Genomic DNA, 19,064 nt, shown 5'->3' on the forward strand with positions numbered 1-19,064 from the left:
GTAGTAAGTCATTCGGAAAGGGTTGGTTGGAACAATTAAAGCGTGAGCAACTATAATTGTGAAACATTTGCTGCTTGCTTTTGGCACTTCAACTATAACTTCCATCATCCATTACTTTTCCTATTGGGTTTTGCAAATGTATTTTCTCTTACCTCTGTAAAACCCTCTGATTACAAGTCAAGTCATGTTTATTTGTGATGCCCTTAATCACAAGGAGTCTCAAAGGGCTGCACAAACTACAGATGAGGTCCAGGAAAATCTTAAAAATCTCAACTTGAGGACAATGAAGAAACCTTCAGAAGGGACATAGAATATAGGTCATTCATAAGCTATAGAATAGAAGTGTGTTTTAAGCCTAAATTTAAACAGTTCTACTGAGGTTGCAAATTGAATCTCAGGGGGCAGAGCATTCCATAGCACCGGGGCCTGAATGGAGATCGCTCTCGAACCTGCGGATCTCTTCTTGGCTCTTGGGATCACTAGTGGGGTTTGGGGTTTTTAAGGGTTATTGTTCTATCTTCATTATTCATTATCCATTATCCGTTATCGGTCAGTTCATAATACGCTACAAAGCCTAGGAGCCGGGACACTTACCCTCAGCCAAAAGGCCAAGCTAAGGTCCTAGCCTTAAAGCCTTGCTGCGTTCATTGCGAATGCACCGTTCCCGGAAGTACTGCAATACCGGGCCGATGCGTGGAGTGGACAGAGCACGCTCTTATTCCATCTCACAAGTCAAAAACTATAGAAATGATCCCTAAGAGTATAGTCTTAAGTTCCTCAAATCATTTGGAATTTAGTTTTACTTTTCCGGGGCACATTTTTTTCACAGTAGACCAGCATTTTCAGAGCGAAGGTTTAAATGGTAAATGGTCTGCATTTATACAGCGCTTTTCAAGTCAATGAAGACCTCCCAAAATTATGGAAAGATATAACAATTGTCCTAACCATTTAAACATCACAGGAATCCTTCTGGGTTTTTTTTTGTGCTGGGGATGTGTTACAAAAACATCCCATGATGGTCAAAACCAGCTAAGTAGAAACCTTCAATCATTTATTTAAATATTTATTTGTTACTCAAGAACAAACCCAATTTATAAGCTCAAGTATTTGTTTAACAAATGAAAGTACCACACTTAATAAAGGCTGTTTTTTTTAAATAAATACAGTAACTTCTGTATTGTCAGATTATATTTTTAAAGATAATCTTGTAGTTTTATTCCACAACTGTATGAATTAAGGAAACTATCCACTTTACTTGACACTTTTCCGCCATCATGCAGATTTTACGGAAAACTGCATTTACCTTCCAGTTCTGTCCTACAGAGACCAAATATTTTTCCATAATCAAACAGGGAGCCACTGGGAAGCGCCAAATACCCGCATGTGGCTCCAAAGCGAGTTTAGCGAGTCGAGAATTCCCGGTGTGTTTGCGAAAGTAAGCATCTTGTATCCAATCAGAATGCAGAAAACAAGGCAATATTAAAATCTGCTAAGCGGCGAAACCGTGATACAGCAAGGAATATGGAATTCATTTTTGTGATAATAAATGAATTCTCACTGTCCACTACTAGGTACCCACAGTTTTAAAGCTGGCATATCTTGGTATATTCACCCTAAGTATCAACTTGTTGTCTGATAAATGTATAGTTGAGTGGACACTCAAAATAAGGAAAGAGGGCTCCGATGAGTTTTTAACTTTCAAGGAAAACAGGAGAGGACTGTATAAAAAAAAACCCAAGATACAAAAATTCCAATCTGTTCAAAAGGTTCTCACCAGAGCCCTTTCATTTTTGTTAAAGCTGAGAGGTCACAAAAAGCGGATCTACCCTAAAGGGTGTGTAAAATCAAAGAACAGCAACGTGATTGGCCAATAATTACAATGATGTAAACAGTGCATAACAGTCAAGTAACGAACAACACTTGGCTTCCTATGCAATCTCCATTGGAGGTCTCTAATAGTAAAAACAGAACTACATTCTTTATTGCAGTGGCGAGCCGTGTATTTCACACGTATGCCCTCACAAAAAAGCATCAGAAATAACCCAAATACATTTTAATATTGCTAAGGAATACAGTACAGCTGTGTTTTACCCACCAAAAAGTCTTTATCTTGGTGCACAAAATGCATCCTTTTTTTTCCTTTAGATATTAATTACGTCTAAAAATTGTCTGCATTTCTGTTCAATCAAGAAATTCTTTTCTATCGCTATCAAAGCTAATGCTGAAATTCAAGCCTGTCCTGTCGTATTTTTGGCATATAGCCCGATTGAGGGCTGAAAATCTCCGTTCGACTAAAGCAGAGGACAGCATTGGTTTTCTTCATCTTTTAATTGTGATACTTCCGTTACCACCGCATTGTAGACATTTTTTTTGTTTGATGAATATGTAAAGTTCAGATACTGAGGAGGTGGGGAAACTGAAAAAGCTTCTTAAATATTTGTCTTTACATCGTTTTGTTGATACTTCTGTTACCGCCCCCTAGCCAATCATAGTTGTAGAAATTGCTGATGTTTCCGTAGGCCAGCTAGATGGCCCTAGCTCTGCCAACACGAAATCTAATTGGCTAAGCCAACAGCTTGATCGACACTTATTTTATGCCTCAGGGCCGGCAGAACTGACTGTGAAGGCATCTGGGTAGATTTCTGCTCTTGGCAACAAGTAATGGCTGAAATGTGATTGGTTAAATCAGGGGTGTCAAACTCAATTGCACAGAGAGCCAAAACTTAAAACACACATTTGGTTGCGGGCCGAACAGGATGAATAATAAATAAACTAAAACTTTTTTTTTTTTTTTTTTTAAACAAAGACAGGAATATTATTCCAGAATAAATATTAAATAACCTAAAACACTTTGCTCTCCAGGGCGCAGTGGTTAGCGCGTCCGCGGCATAGTTCTAAGGTCTTGGGAGCCTCCTGTGTGGGTTCAAATTCAGCTACAGGACTTCCTGTGCGGAGTTTGTATGTTCTCCCCGTGATTGCGTGGGTTTCCTCCGGGCACTCCGGTTTCCGCCCACATTCCAAAGACATGCATTTCAGGTGGATTGGCCGGTCTCAATTGTCCCTAGGTGTGAATGAGCGAGCTAGTTGTCTGTCCCTGTGTGCCCTGCGATTGGCTGGCAACCAGTTCAGGGTGTCCCCTGCTCACTGCCCGATGATTGCTGGGATGGGCTCCAGCACCCCCGCGACCCTACTGAGGATAAGCGGTGCAGCTAATGAGATGAGACTTTGCTCTCCATAAAAATATCTCCTGTCAAAACTTAGGTCGCCTTGAGGTGGTCAAGTCAAGTTTATTTGTATAGCCCTTAATTACTAGAAGCCTCAAAGGGCTGCACTATTACAGACTACGGATTATTATTATTACACATTCCCTGATCTAAAACATACATGAGGGAAAGGAAAAACTCAAAACCTTAGCACGGGAAAAATGAAGAAATCTACATAGGGTTCCTGAAGCTTAAGGAGAGTTAAATTCAAGAATTTCCAAGACTTTTTTTCAGTGCCCTTTAAAATCAAATTAAAGACCAAGTCTACAAAAAACCAAACACATATTTCTTGCACACAATACATCGTACACATTAGGTGTTCTCACCCAGGGAGTAAGTTAGTTTTAGAACCGCTACTGCTTAATTCCGAAATACGGCAAATCGGCCTTGCTAAAAATCTAAGGACAAGCAGAAAACTTTGGTATTTGACTTTTATTTTTTTTTTTTAATGTGGAAGCGAAAACACCCGCACTGGGTGGAGGAGCGCGTTGCGCATGCGCACTTTCGTATCACGCCATCGGAAACCTCCGCCAGCTGCTCACGACCCCCGTCACATCAGGTTCTCTCACTTATTTATTTCATTTTGCTTCTTATATAATGATACGCAGCGACTTCACGCACACTCGTCCAACTGCCTGGTGAGGCTGCTGCTGTAAGTATATTTGGTCTTTTTGATGCTGCATAGTGGACGATAAACAGCGACGGTCAGTGAGGGAGGCTTTGTTTTTGGATGGGCTCATATGACAGGAAGTGAAAATTCAATTCGAATTTTATTGTAAGGATTGTGTGGTGTCGCTGGAGTCAGGCTTAAAATGTTCTTTTTTTAGTGTCATTTTGTCAGCATCGGGATGAAACACGTTTTACGTATGTTCGCATAGGATTTACGTGCATTACTATGTTATTCATGCGTTTCAGTCCAGTGGAATTGTGTCACAACTTCGCCTCGCCGAATTACGCGTTTGTTTGCAAACACTTTTCTTAAAATCAGTTCAAATAATTGCATTTCTGAAGCGTGGTCATCTGTGAATTGAGGACGGGGGGGTGGTGGTGATGACGTCACTCGCTGGTGTGGTGGCCTCTTGCAGCTGTTGTGACGTCACCGTAGAGCGTCGCACATACGAGTGGGCGTGACACGTACATCGGTGCAATGAATCATCCTTTAGTAAAGCACTTCAACATGTCAAATATCGTTTTAAGAACGGAAGCATCCTACATCAAGTCTGCTTGGACGCCTAGTACATGTTTTGGGGAATTTATAGCTGAGATTATCCACACTGCAATAAATTATACTTGAGAAAATATTCATTGTTATGGCCTTCCATCTAAGCATTTGCTACAATACCAATACTATAATTTTAGAAACAAAAACCGTTATTGTAAAACAGGGGTCTCAAAATTAATTGACTTGGGGGCAGTAGCCAGGGTCTGGTCAATCAGGTTTTCCACCAAAAAAGAGAAACGTCCCAAGGATCTGAAAATAAAAAACATTAAGAATTAATATGAGAATGAAACAATCAAAAATCATACATTATTTGCTTGGGGTGCTCTTAAATGAAAGGGACAGTGTGTATTATTTGACCACCAGATGTTGCTGTATTGTTTAGCGCTACCAGAAACGATTGCTGCTACAATGCACAATTGTATTTGTGCTAGCCTCCTGCAAAAAGCGAAGAAAAGAAGAAGATAAAATAAAGACAAGAAGGGTAAAAAAAGAAGATAAGGCATAAAGGGAAAAGTAAAAAAAGGAAAACAAGAAGAGAAAAAAGAAAAAAGGGAATAGGGACGTCTGGGCTTCCCTTTTAACGCTGCTGCCCCCGCGACCCGACCTCGGATAAGCGGAAGACAATGGATGGATGGATGGATGGATGGAAATGAATGCCCAAAAAAAGAAAAGGAAAAAAAAGGAGTCAAAAAGACAGGTCTCTGGGGTACCCGTAACAGTAAGATAGCTGAAAATGATGTCCCTCTAGGTAAACTTAATTTCATGTGAAATAAATGCAATTTTCTCAACCGACGAGTATATTAAAAATGCTTTTTTATCATGGTTCATGCATTTGTTTCTTATTTCTTTAAATCAAAACCTGGTTTTAATAAAAACATTTTTTTACCACTAGGAGGCTCCTTATCCTACACCCTAACTTTTATCTCTAGGCGGAGTCCCCAAAGTATCATACCAGGGGCTGGAGTTGGCCCCTGAGCCGTGAGTTTGATACCCATGCTGTATAATATTAAGGCCTGGAGGTTGCCAATACCTACTATCAATATCGATGTCGATACTAGCTTCTATTAAGGTATCGGTACGATGTCAGCAGACACCGGTATTGACTGCCTTCTTCAGTAGTGGCCATAAAAATTGACATTCATATAAGTGTAATATTAAGGAAAATATCTTGTTAGGATGAATGGAATTGTCTTTATTGTCATTGATATCAACGTAGTGAACATGAATTGCAATGAGATAACGTTGTAGGCTTCGTTTTGTTCTTTTCCTTTTTATCTTGCAGCTGCTCACCTGTTTTAAGACACAGAACAAGCAGGAAGTGACACACTCTGACAAAGGCTGGAGTGATATCCCTAACTCTCAGCAAGGTAAGAGAGGTCTCCAAATGGAGAAAGGTTTTTACCAAACCGATTTTTCTTTTTTGTTTTTTTTAAAAAAGAAAAAGATTGCATAGGAAGCCAAGTGTTGTTCTATATTTTTCTTTCTTTTCTTCTTTTTGTTTTTTCTTTATTTCCCCTTTTCTTTATTCCCCCTTTCCTTTCTTTCCTTTTTTCTTTTCTTATTTAGCTTTCTTTTTTTCTTTCTATCTTACTTCTTTGTCTTTCTATCTTTTTTTTTTTTCTTTCTTTTGAATTCATTTTTTCTTTCTTTCTAGCTTTCTTATTCAAATTTCTTTTTTTTTCTTTATCTCCTTTGTCTTTCTTTTCTTCATTTTCTTTCTTTTCTTCACCTTCTTTCTTTTTCTTTCATTTTTCTTTTTCTTTTTATTTACTTCCCTCTTCCCTTCTTTCTCTCTTTAATAATTTCGATATAAGTTACATTGCCTGTATTAAAATTTTAAAATTTGAAATACTAAAAATGTAATACATTAGGATGAAATGAGAAATACACTTAATACTTTTATTTGAATTATATTTGAAAATTTTTTAGGCGCCATGCGTATTTTTAGCTCATCTGAAAAATTATACAATCTGCGACTGTGATCCATGAATTGAGTCATATTTGTTGGCCTCCCTAGAAAATCCCTTCTGTGGTTACAGTCACAACCATAGCAAGAACGTTACACGCTATAAAGCGAGTGTGACAGCAACGTCTTACAGCACTTGACTGTAAGAAGCTCCTCTCAGCTCTCATCTCCATCCTCCAGTATACGTTTCAAAAACGATTTGACAGCTCTCTCATCGCGCCTCCTCGCGTTGTTCGTCCTCTTGATAGACTGGAAGCGACTGCAAGAGACTGGAAGCGACAACGCTGGTCCGGAAAACTCACCAAACACCTCGCTGAACGAAGCTTCTCGCAAGACAGCTGTGCTTAGCAGCCGACCGTAGCCGGGAGGCCATCGTCCCCAATCCCCAGGATGACGGACCCCAGCCTCACCTCACGCTCGGCCACCCCGCTCCGGTCCCCCGACGCCCCGCTCACCGTGTCCTTCCCGTTCCTGAGGGAGGGCAGTCGAGTGTGGGAGGAAAGAGGGGACCAGGCGCTGCCGAGGGAGCTCCCCAGCCCGCTGCCCACCAAACGCACTCGCACGTACTCGGCGTAAGTCGCAACAATCTCACAGTTTGCGCTTTTTAATATCTTTTATGATTCCTCGCACCGCATTCTGATCAACTTTGTTTTGAAAGGCTATTACTGTCATGTGATCATAACATCAGCGGTGCTCAAGCTTAGGCTGAATCCCATTACACCCCCTTCCCCTCAATTTTACCCCTTACTCTTGCAAAGCGGCCTTACGATGAGGGTAAAAAAGTCCCAACTTTGTTTAAAGTGTTGAGTGAGGTGGAAGAATGATGGACACGAGCCTCTTTTCACCAAGTCAGTTCAGGAGCGCAGTAGCTTCGCCCTAGTCACGCCCCCTCTGCACTACCGACCAGCTGAAGGCAAGGGTTTGAGGGAACAACCAATTTAATTTGTTTATGTTGTGTTTTGTATGAAGGAAGGACTATTCCTACACAGAGCAATCAGGTTTAGTGTTATAACAAGAATGCGTAAAATAGGCAAATTCATTCCTAATTTAAAATGAATGTGATTGTTGTAAGCATTATAGTTTTTTTAAATAGATAATAAGTATAAAACAAAGATTTTTAATACATTAAATAAGAACAATTATACTAAATGATTGCAAAATGATTTGCTATATTGTTAACTTGATTAAAATAAAATAAATAGGATACTAAAACAGGAAAATGTTTTAATTTTAAAAACAATTTATTTCTTGATTTATGTTGCTGGAGTCTACGAATGAAATAGTTATCACCATTCCAAGTCCTTCTGTCAATAGTTGACATCTAATTTTAAAAACAAAATATTAGCTTATATTTAAACAGGAATGGCTGTTTGAATATTGTTCCTGTTAAACTCTGACCTCACTTAATAAGTAATGTAAAACTATTCCAAAATGCTGTTTTAATTAGGTTTCCTTAAAATCTTACAGACCACATGGAGTACCCAAAGGTATGCATACCCATATTTGAACCACTGTTAATATTAATCAAAATGCCTGTTGGAGACTATGGACCATACACTATATTTTTTAGGAAATCCTTTGACTTTTACAACAACTTAGTGTGTATTAAATATTGCTATGGAGTCATCGCGCCTTCTGTTGTGTTTTCGACACAAAGAGGAAGACGCGACAAACCGCTTCTGGTCCGGCGTTCATTTTTCATTTCCCTTTCTTTATTCCGTTTCATTTTCTCAGTGAGTAATATTTAAACCATCCCCTCTCTACCTTCTCCCCCTTTTTGTGAACACGCAGAACGGTGCGAGCTCACTCGGGTCCGGTCTTCAAGGGCGTTTGTAAGAACTTCTCAAGGTCGCAGGGACACGGGTTCATCCGACCCAGCCATGGCGGCGAAGACATCTTTGTTCACATTTCAGAGTGAGTGGCAGCTGACACATGACTATTCTTCACGGGGGGTTCAAAGATGACATCTATTTCATATCCCTTATATGGGCTAGCATTTTGATAAGTTCAAACTTTAGTTGACACTCCAAGTTAGGAGAGAAGAGCTCAATGGATTTTGAACTTGCAAGGAGGAAAGGGATAGAAGCCTTTACATAAGGAATTCAAACCCCTGTTCTCAAGCCTTAGACCTTTTTTTTATGTTTTCAAGGTTACGAACAGCAAATCAGCTCAGCTTGCGCACAATAGCATCAAACCGCTCGCTTTGTTTGCAACGGAAAAAAAAGATAGAGGCTACCGCGGCAAACTCGTTTGACCTGATTGATTGATAGTCGGTGTGTACCGGATGGTACCCATCGTTGACAAATTTGCGTTTTTCCGTACAGATTTTCTTGTACGTCGTACGCGTCTTAGAATGCATAATAAATGTACTTGTGCGGCAAAAACGTACAGGTTGACAGGTGTTAGGAAAACTATACCCGATTATTAGTCACCTGCTGCACCACCAAAATATACAATCAACTACGTGTTAGAAAGATTCCAAGCTTTTAAGTATCATGATTTTTGTCACACTCCTGAGTTATATGTTTGACAGTTTAACTAATATTGACTGCTGCGCTAGTTGATTGAGATTGACATCTGTGGACCTGGTCCACAAAGGAGTGTCCTAATCGTATTATTTCTCCTAGACATTCCCCGCTGATTCTGCCAGAACCGCAATCTTACTCCATAGGGACAGCGAAAATCTCATTCCATTCAAGCGCGTTACTAGTTGGATGACAAGGCATTTGGCTACAGAAAGAAGTCACAGTTACCAGCGCCGTTTATTCACGCTTTATTACATTCTTCACGTTGACATTCAGAGCACTTGGCAGAACTTGCGATGCTTTGTTTGACTTAAACAGTCGGAGTCTCTTGATCCGCACCTGAGACTGGGAGGTCGGTGGTTCGCGCCCCGGCCGAGTCATTCCTAAGACTTAAAAGTGGTCGGCGGCGCCCTCTGTTGGCTGCGGCTGCATCGGCTCGCTACAACGGGTCAGGTGCAATCGACATTTCGTTCTGTGTACATTGTTACACAGAATGACAATACAAGGAAATTATTATTATTATTATATTAAGCCTGCTGCAAAGGCGTACAGCTGGGGACGCACTGTCTGACGGGGAGGTGAGCGCTGCCTCTTCAATCCGGGGCCCACTCCGGCACGGCAGCTGGGGAATAACCGCTTAAAGGGCCCAGCGCTGGTTCGAAGTCACTGCCGACACCTTATTCAAAGCTGCAGTGATTCAAATGTAGGAAAAAGGTAGCAGCTTGTAGTTCGGAAACTACGGCACTTAAGCACCAGTGAGCACTTTGTATCCAATAGTGTGAACAAGTAGGTCATACTAGCACAACCAGCAGAAATACGAAGTCTGCCACTAGTTCTCAACTCAAAAATCTCCAAAAGTCTAATACAGGGGTGTCAAAGTCAAACAGATGAAAACCTTCTTGGGGGATGGATGTGGTCCGCACCTTGACTTTTACACATGTGTTTTAATACTTTTGCTATCGGGTTTATTCACCGACCTGATCACAGTAGTGTCACAAATGCCGATTTTTAAAATCTGATTCAAGGTATTTCAATGTAAAGAGTGTATTTGGTGGCAGAGCGTTAGATTGAGTATATATCTGTTGTCTGTTTCAGCATCGATGGGGAATACGTTCCGGTCGAGGGCGACGAGGTCACATACAAGGTGTGCAGAGTCCCCCCCAAGAACCTGAAGGTGCAGGCAGTGGAGGTGAAGATAATTCACCTGAACCCAGGCACAAAACACGAGACCTGGTCCGGGCAAATCATCAGTTCTTAGGTCTGTGCTGAGGGAGGAACTGGAAATGTGCATCATCCACGTTTTTCTATGTCAGTTTCATCCACAAAATAGCAATTGCTCCTTCACCAACACGGATCACTTCTGAACATGTGTTTGTGTTTTTCTGAGTGTTTGTGGAAGCAATAGAGAGGGACGAAAGATTCAAGGTGCCAAACCTGATTAAATATTGTATACTACCTTTCCTGATACTTTACAAGCAAAATCTAAATATTGTTCCCGGTACTTAGGGCAAACTGTCAAGGGTATTGGGTGAATGTTTGTTCCGCTTGATAATTAATGAGTACGAGTCTTTGTGTACTAGTGGACATATCACAGAACTTGAATTTCCGATATTTTTTTTTCTATGGTTGTGTTTGTTCCTATTCATTTTTTTGAATGTTATGTTGTCGATGAATACAAAAATATCCCTAAATGTGAAAGTCATGAATCTGGTTCTAAATTTGCTTTTGTGTCCAGAACGATCCATCCCAAAGCACCGAGAACTGTTTTGTGTTGGCTTACTATGTATCATAGGCGACTACTGTACATAACTTGTTGGTAATTGTCACTCACCCGTTTTCAGTGTAATATGTGACGTCACGTCTGTGATGAATTCTGTCGTCTTACTGTAGTACCACCTCTTAGTATCACTGCCTAGAGCGCGAACATAGGATTTGGATCGATATTTTCTTCTTACAATGGTAACTTCTAAGCTTTGGAATGACAGTCACTCCATTTAAATCATTTGAAATCTTCCGAGGGACTTTGCAAGTCTTGTTTTAAACTCACTTTGAAGACAGCTTGTGTTCCTTACTTAAAATGCATCACATGTTTTATTAGGTGGTAATCTAATAATTAGGTCACAAATTTATGAGCACCTCATGCAACGGACTATTAAATACCCAAATACTTATGTTAAAGAAGAATGTTCATTGTATGTGATTTTTGCAAATAGGCAGGCACAACTAACTAGGCCAAGTGTGGTAGGACTTGTCTCAATAAATAGCCACTTTACAATTTGGACGTCACTTTTATTCGATACTGGATGAAAGTCATGTGGGGGGTACTTTTTGCAGCGTCTCCAATCTGATTACCCTCCCTTTCACTCAATATCACCCCTTACTCTAGCGAAGCAGGTTTATGATGAGGGTGGGTAAAAGTCGGAATCCACCACAAAGCATAGAGTGGGGTGGAGAAGTAGGGGACACAACCCCCTTTTTCACAGAGTCGGCTCGAGAACACCCTAGCTTCTCTCTAGCCACACCCATTCTGAATCACTGATCAGCTGCAGGCAATTGTGGGAGGGGATACAATCAATTAATCTGTTTAAATTGTGTTATGGAACGTAAATTCCTACAGATGGCGCTGCGAGACAAGGCAAATAACAGAGGAACAGGAGAGGTGGCTGCAGCAGACGAGGAATAAACAAGAGTGAAGTGCACCTCTATTCGGTGGCGTACTAATTTCTTTTGAAAGTTAAAGACTTCAGTTTATCTCTGTAACCAGTTCCAGTGTGACTGTTTTAAAGTTAGATTAAAAGAAAATGTATCTTTTCAAAAAATGAATGACTGCCACACGTTTCATCACAACAAACACAGCTCGAAGTTGTGACATGGTCAGGAGGAAGTACGTTTTGAATTTCGAGGGAGAAATCGATCCCTTGCCTTCACCAAAGATGGGGAGGAGAAAGAAAAACAAGAGCAAGTTATTAAGTATGACTGTGTTTTAAATGGAACTGGCTGGCAACCAGTTCAGGGTGTCCCCTCCCACTGCCCAAAGAAAGCTGAGATGGGCTCCAGCACCCCCGCGACCCTACTGAGGATAAGCGGTGCAGATAATGGATGGATGAAACAAGGTGTAAATTCTGTAAACAAACACATTTAACCTTATGTTAGTAAATACAATTTCTCTATAAATGATAATTACCATTATAGGGAATGCTCAGTGTCAAGCTGTAGCTAAGGCACACTTTTTCCAATTTAAGGAAACGGGCAACAGAAATTACTGAACAGTGCAAAATTAACAAAAAACCTTTATTAGTATCAAAATAAATAATGAACCAAATGACTCTTACAGTGCAGGCGACTTACTCTTAATGATTACTTTCAAAGGTGACCTGGACAGCTCAACACAAAATCTAAGGATATACTGCCTCCAATAGAATGTCATTCTTCTTCTTGACACTAATTACCATTTGACATAATTTTTAAGAAAAATGTTAGTACACCATGATCACAAACTTCAGAAAAGCCTAATTAAAATACTACACATTAATTATATTTGCATGGTAACAATCAGAAAAGCTTAATTCACTAAATTTTACAATGTAGTTAACCATAGATAAAAGCAGAAAATATCCAGCAAAAGTATTAACAAACCTGAAAAGTAGATTTAAAAAACACAATTACTCTGTAGAAAACTCCCTTTCATTAATTTTCTATATGAAATAGAGTAACAGTTATTTGTTTTGAGTCAAGCATCTATATGAGGGGTAGGCAAACGAAGGCCCGCGGGCCGGATAAACAAACTGATTTGATTTGGGCCATGAGATTATGCTGAGAGAAGCGTAAGGGGAAAAACTAGCTGCCTTACGTCAATGACCTGCAGTTTTTAAAATGTCCACTAGTTATAGCCAAAGCCATGCGCCACTCCAAACCACACACTGTAGCTCTATTTGCTGGCTACCATTTATCAACCAGAAAACATTTGAGGAAACACCCATCCTCATGTTTTTTTATTTAAAATAGAAGTCGCTGTTTAAGGTAAAACGATTGAACTCACCTGGATTTCTTAGCCTGTGTCCTTTTGTGTACCTCCATAAAAACGATATTATTCATTGCGCTCTTAGCTAACATTCAAATAGCTGGCGATATTTCTCCGTACAGATAATTTCATGCAATAAAACACGGTTGTAGCCTTATTACATTGAGTCTCTCAATGCAAACAAATCAAATTTAGTGCTTGAAAATGAAATAATACTTCACGAATATTTAAAGTGTGTTTTGGAAATGAATGATTTTATTTGTATATTTTGAGTTTTTCAGAACCAATTGGATGAAATGGTCCCTTTATAAACCCTTTATAAACAAATAGACAATGAACCATAACATGTGCAGGTATGCAGGTAATTGCAAATGAGACAATGGAATAGGATGTTATATTTTTTTCCTCATGTATTGCTTAGGTATCGGACTCAAGACTCAATCGCCTTATACAAAATCGAATATATCAGTCGGCAATGTTTTTTTTCTCCACCTCGGTCCCTGTGAAAATTCTTTTAAAACCAATACGGCCAGCAATTTAAAAGATTCGCCCACCCCTGATCTCTTCTCGCCCATTAAAAAACACCATAAAATAAACCTAAAAACCGTAATCATGCAATTCCAGTCAATCCCAACCAACTTGTTGGGATCCAACAGTAGCAGAGTACTCTTCAGGACTTACTCTGCGGCTCGTCGAAGAAAATTTTCCGACACAGCCTTGCAGTGTCCTGGGGTGAGTCGACCGTGTAGCCAATGGTCCTGGGGTCATTGAAGATCTCATAATCGTTTCCTCCCTAAAGGTAAGACGAAACAATGAGAGGTTAGTACAGCCTGAGTAAATTGCTGGCAGCCATGCTTGATCTCACCTCTGACCTTTAGGAGCAGTTTGACCTACTTTGTCTATATAGTTGACCCTTTTGTGGGAGTGAGCTGAAGTAGGGGGTTGTGTAGGAATGTACCTTGACACACTTATATTCAACATTAAAATATTTTGCATTTTGTTCAGAAACGTTGCTCATTTTACATAACTATTGCTTTTTAATTGTAGCAAACTATGTGTCAACTCTATGCTAATGTAAGGCATGTAGATTTAATTCAAAATTTATGCGAGCAGAAATATGAGGGAGTGTATTAAATGGCGTAAAGCCCGGTTGAAGGACCAGGTAGCTTACTGTTAAGTTTAAACTTTAATAGACACTCAAACTAAGACGAGAAGACATCAATAGATTTTGAACTTGCAAGGATGACAGGGAGAGGAGCTTTCAGATAAGAGCAATGTTCCCTCTAAGCTGCGTGCGTGCACAATTGCGCGCTACCCAGAGCTTTTCCGCGCACAAGAAAATCTAGCCAGCTCACAAAAATCAGGGCTCGCAATTGCTAATTAAGAAGCGAATTAAGTCAAAGTTACAGTGCATGAAGGTAAAAATACAAGGGCTCCCCTGACGTTGTGCTCTAAATGCGGTATTTTGAAGTCAAGGTCGAAGTAGAACGAAGTTGAGTAAAGTCAGTAGAGTTTTTCAAGAACCAGCTTCTTCGGCTCGGCTCACTGAAAGGAACCGGCTCTTTGGGGTCCTAAACGGCTCTTCAGGTTGTCTTTGCTTCTTTCATCCCTATATGACCAAATATTATGTAAAATTATGCACAAAATGACTTAAAGGAAGGGGGAATAGAACAAAAAAGAAAAAAATACCAAAATGAAAAAGTGGTAAAAATCTGAGAAAAAAGGAAACAAAGAGAAAAAAGAAGGACAAATTCTGAAAAAAGGAAAAAGAAGAAAAAGTTTGTGTTGCATTCAAATAATTTCCAATTATACCAAGTCAATCTTGTTGCCAACATTGTAATTCCACTCAAAAATGTGATTAAATACAGTTCTGTATCGTGCAACCGACTAAATAAGCCCCCCAAAATGTTAGTATTGTGGGACAAAAGGTACCAGGAAAAAAAAAATGGAAATCTTGTGAAAGAATTGTTGTAAAAACAAATGACGTTTGTAGGCCGTAAAACCTTAGCAATAATACATTAGTCAATTCATTTAAAAGTGAATTTTTTTTTGCATTGCCGGAAACTCAGCAAAATGTAACGTGATGTCAAGTTTTGGACATGTTTGATAATGACTTAGTTGCCACACTTGGGATTGCTGTTGCTCACTGTTGTTTCAAGCATTGCTCACCGACTTTGTGTGAACGGTCAGACCCGTGGAAAATTACAGGGAACATTGGATAAGAGAATTCCATCACGACCTTAAGCCCTGCTCTAAACCCCCTCTTTTTATTAAATCTCATAGGTTACAAATAGCAGATCAGGCCTAAAGCGACGATGATATAATAGTCAAAACAACGAACAACAGTGCGCAATAATGGTCAAAATAAGAAAAATGAAAACCTATGAAATCTCCTTTGCAGGTGTCCAATATTAAAAACAGAATAAACTTATCACTGATGTCAAGTTAGCACATTTTAGAATTATAATGCATTCAAAAATTAAATGTGTGTGTGTCTTGAACCAACTACTAGGACACAGAACAGATTTGTGTCATAGTACTACAAGGTCAAAAGGAAAAGGACGCTTTCACTACATCTACAATCCAGTTATTGCACTTCCTAGGCAGTTCATTGCAATATTCCACGAGGCAAAAAGTCCAGGTAAGATTAAAAAAAATAAAGTAAACCAGTAATAAATTCAATAAAGAAAATACAAAAAAAACAGGGATATCTGAAAACAAAACAATTACCATATTTTCCGGACTATAAGGCACACCAATTAAAAGGTACACCTTCAAAACTATTCTTTTGCAAAGGATTTTTCTATACTTACACTATAAGGCGCATTAAATCAAAACTAGTTAGAGTGAGGTTTGTGGTAAAAAATTCATTAGAAAATAAGAGAAATACATTTCGTATAAAATCTGAGAATGTATTAACAAGTTGTAATTATGCATTTCGGATTTATGTAGCGCATTTCCGATCTTTAAGGCGCACTTTCAAATTTCTGCCAAATAAGTTTTAGGTGCACTCCTCATAGTTTGTAAGGTAAGGTATTTGGGTGGTGTAAAGCTGATTGTGTGTTGTGCGAGGACACTAACAAGCCGAGCCAAGGTATGAAAAGGCTGTTGGACAACTATTTTACAATGCTTGGCTTCAACAAATGACTTATCTGACATTTTAAATAGCAAAACACAATTACATGTATTTACACAGAACCTAAATTGACAAAGAAAAAAAACAGTCTACCCCGACATTTCTTTTTTTTTTTTTTTTTTAAAGGATTTTTAATTACGTGCATTAAGAAGTAAGATCTTAAGGAGCAGCCATTTTGCTTCTTGCTATCATAACTGGTAGTGACTAAGTTGCTATTGGGTTGCGTAACCAGGTTTTCTTCACCTGTTTTCCCAAGCAGACCTCTGATAGGTCAGTAGCAGAGGCCTGAGCTACTGTGACTTTTACTTTACTCAACAGCGAGTGTCAATATGTCAGAGCCTGAGATTGATTAAAAAATGATGACAACATAAAAAATATTGAACAGCATACATTGCAAATATATATATATTGACGTTGAAACCGTGATGGAATTATTCACCTGATTTGACTTCAACATAATAATACCTTATTGAAATTGCTGGCTTCCAAGGTTTACAACCTGGCCTGACTCCAAAACCGTAATAAGATCTTCACTAATAGCTTCACTAATAGCGTTTGACAGCCAGCATGGCAGAGCACGCTACAGACACTGCAGTCAGGTGAGTGGTTAATGGAAGATTATTGGTTGGTCCTGGTTGCAGGTCATTTTGAGGACGTCAGCAAACCGCCATCCAGTTGCACTCGGCATTTCATCTTTCTCTGTCATCTCTGGATCTTTGCAGTCCCAAAATGTTCAATTGGCGGATGTCGGGTAGGGTGGGTGGCTGTATGGGGGGACTCACTTTTATTTTTCTACGTAGGTTTTAAATGTACACATTTAGTCGTATGTTTTTGAGTGCCCAATCACCAATAAAAATATTTTGTTGACAAGTTTATTCTGTTTTAATTTTGGACAAACGCAAAGGAAATTTTATCGGATGCCAGTTCTTTATTTTGACGATTACTGTCCACTGTTCTTTTTTTGACTATTATGTCATTGTTGCTATCGTCCAATCGTAATGCTGTTCTTTGAATCCCGCACCCTTTAGAGATGATCTGCTTTTCGTAACCTTGAAGATTTGATAAAAAGAGAGGGCTCAGAGGAGAGTTTTAGGACATGATGCAATTCCCTCAACTGAAAGCTCCTTTCCCTGTCCTCCTTGCAAGTTGAAAATCCATTGATGTCTTCTCCTCTTACTTAAAGTGTCTACTAAAGTTTAAATTTAATATTTGGTCCTTCGACAGTGGTCAGCGTTATACCTGAGGCTTCCGGTCACGGAGGTTGACCTCCAGCTATTGCCGTTGGCCAATGCAGTGGGTTTCCCTGGAATTCAGCACTGTGTAAGGGGTCTGGACGCTGCGCAATCCCAGCATATGGGTGTGAAGGTATCTGCTTATTGGCTGAAGGTATCGGTGCTTCAACAATGTCCTATCTGGTTGTTTACAGACTTAATCTTTATGTTGTGACTGAGAGTGTGTTGCACTTGAAAACCTGAGTACGCTAGTCTCTGTCAGGTTGTAGCTGTGGTGGTCTTTGCGGTGTTTTGTTACGCTATCGAAAAAGGGTGGCGGTGTCCTGTCTTGAACTGTTAGTTTACATGTTTATATGTTTGGCTGAGTCGCCCCCCTGCGTTATGTTTAAACTTTAGTGGACACTCAAAATAAGGAGAGGAGACATCATTCGATTTTAAACTTGCAAGGAGGACCAGGAGAGGAGCTTTGAAATAGGAGAATAAAGAACTTGGGACATTTTCAGAGGACAGCAAGTGACACGTGTTTGTCTGGCCTAATACAGATAAACAGGGATGAATATATTTTTGTGTGCTTTTAAATAATGTCCCACAAATGTAATATTCATCAGAATATGTTCACGGCCCGGGTCAAGGTCGGCATTAATCATGTTTTGTACTTCTTCTAAAATAATAATAACAAGGATTACAACATTAATAATAATAACATTAATAGTAATAATAACAATGAGTGTAAATCCACTGTGTAATCATAAGAATCATTTTCCCCAATATCACACTCATTCATTTTCCAAAACGCTTATCCTCACTAGGTTTGTGAGTCCTTTCCAGACATGTTTTTGGGAAAGTGCCTGCAACACCGGTGAAGAACATGCAAACTCTACGCAGGGACGCCAAATGCTGAAATTCTACTTGGGACCTCTGAACTTTGAGGGCGACGTGATAATCGATTTACAGCGTTATTGAGCACAATACACTGAACAACTGCCACTGAATATGCACATATTTATTTTGTATCATTAACATATGTTTTTTTTTTTTTTTTATATTTTTGAAATATTTTTAATTCATCTAACTTTGCACTAAAGGAGAAGCCCTCCAAGTTTGTTGTACTATTGTATTATGACGATAAAGGCAATTCTGATCTTGTCTATTCTACTAGCAAAAATGATAAGGTGGGCTGCAGTTGACCATTTTCCACGCTGATTGGCTATAAGCGTAGAAGTTTGGTTTGATTCACCCCTCGCCATATCTTCTGAAGCCGGGGATCCTCGTTTCCTAAGTGACAGTTGCCCAACAGGCAAACTAAACTGATATTAGTTCAAACACACTGCTTCAAACTGTTGTGTCTGAACATTGCTGTAACAGTAAACCATTAGGAAGTAAAAAAATAGACTTATTTTTCTTTCCGAGTGGCCCAAATGACCCTCGACCCATAAGGGTCTGCAGCCTGTTGGTTGGAGACCCCTGTTGTACAGTGACAAGAGATTTTCAGACGAAGGAATTTTGAGAGATCAGCTCACATCTGTGCTTGAAAAGCTCCTGCCAACCGCTTCATTCAAAGAGAAGTAGAGACTGTTTTGCCACCAGACGGTTTGAAGTGAACTACTACTTGGTATGAAAAACAACCACACCCCAAAGAGACATACCTGAAGCACAAATTTGTACAGCACTTCCTCCTTCAAAACTAATGGCTCATATT

At 39.5% G+C, this 19,064-nt stretch overlaps 2 protein-coding genes and 1 pseudogene across 10 annotated transcripts in view; 1 reads left to right on the forward strand and 2 right to left on the reverse strand.

The window, feature by feature from the left end:
• Positions 1–648: 648 nt before the first annotated feature.
• LOC148373467 (U2 spliceosomal RNA) lies at positions 649–797 on the reverse strand (annotated as a pseudogene).
• Positions 798–3,765: 2,968 nt separating this feature from the next.
• csdc2b (cold shock domain containing C2, RNA binding b) lies at positions 3,766–11,251 on the forward strand. Of its 5 annotated transcripts, none has more exons than XM_088325941.1 (6): positions 3,766–3,915; positions 5,768–5,852; positions 6,503–6,593; positions 6,700–7,023; positions 8,243–8,365; positions 10,072–11,251. In XM_088325941.1, exons 4-6 carry the CDS (start codon positions 6,842–6,844, stop codon positions 10,232–10,234), a joined length of 468 nt encoding a protein of 155 aa, XP_088182067.1. In that variant the 5' UTR covers positions 3,766–3,915; positions 5,768–5,852; positions 6,503–6,593; positions 6,700–6,841; the 3' UTR covers positions 10,235–11,251. The 5 variants fall into 5 exon arrangements, with proteins under 5 accessions (XP_088182067.1, XP_088182069.1, XP_088182068.1 ...); XM_088325943.1 differs by having other exon boundaries at positions 6,503–6,558; XM_088325944.1 differs by having other exon boundaries at positions 3,805–3,822.
• The window catches only part of pmm1 (phosphomannomutase 1), a 29,496-nt gene continuing 14,833 nt past the window's right edge, over positions 4,402–19,064 (reverse strand). For 2 of the 5 annotated variants that reach the window (XR_015849068.1, XR_015849067.1), the window contains exons 8-10: positions 13,679–13,790; positions 9,500–9,663; positions 9,209–9,316 (exon numbers count right to left, since the gene is read on the reverse strand). Coding sequence is in view for 3 of the 5 variants with exons in the window: in XM_088325938.1 (XP_088182064.1) it covers positions 4,697–4,734; positions 13,679–13,790 (150 nt within the window). In the remaining 2 variants the exon portion in view is untranslated. Of the gene's footprint in view, positions 4,735–9,208; positions 9,317–9,499; positions 9,664–13,232; positions 13,791–13,822; positions 14,751–19,064 lie in introns of those variants that run through there. The other 3 variants (XM_088325938.1, XM_088325940.1, XM_088325939.1) reach the window with 3 other exon arrangements.

The sequence above is a fragment of the Urocampus carinirostris genome, chromosome 1, assembly GCF_059441175.1.
Source record: "Urocampus carinirostris isolate Australia breed hairy pipefish chromosome 1, RoL_Ucar_1.0, whole genome shotgun sequence".
NCBI lineage: Eukaryota > Metazoa > Chordata > Actinopteri > Syngnathiformes > Syngnathidae > Urocampus > Urocampus carinirostris.

Coding starts and splice junctions, on each gene's coding strand:
- csdc2b (XM_088325941.1), top strand. CDS start 6,842: ATGACGGACCCCAGCCTCACCTCACGCTCGGCCACCCCGCTCCGGTCC. Junction 7,024..8,242: donor CGCACTCGCACGTACTCGGC/GTAAGTCGCAAC, acceptor GTGAACACGCAG/AACGGTGCGAGCTCACTCGG. Junction 8,366..10,071: donor ATCTTTGTTCACATTTCAGA/GTGAGTGGCAGC, acceptor TGTCTGTTTCAG/CATCGATGGGGAATACGTTC.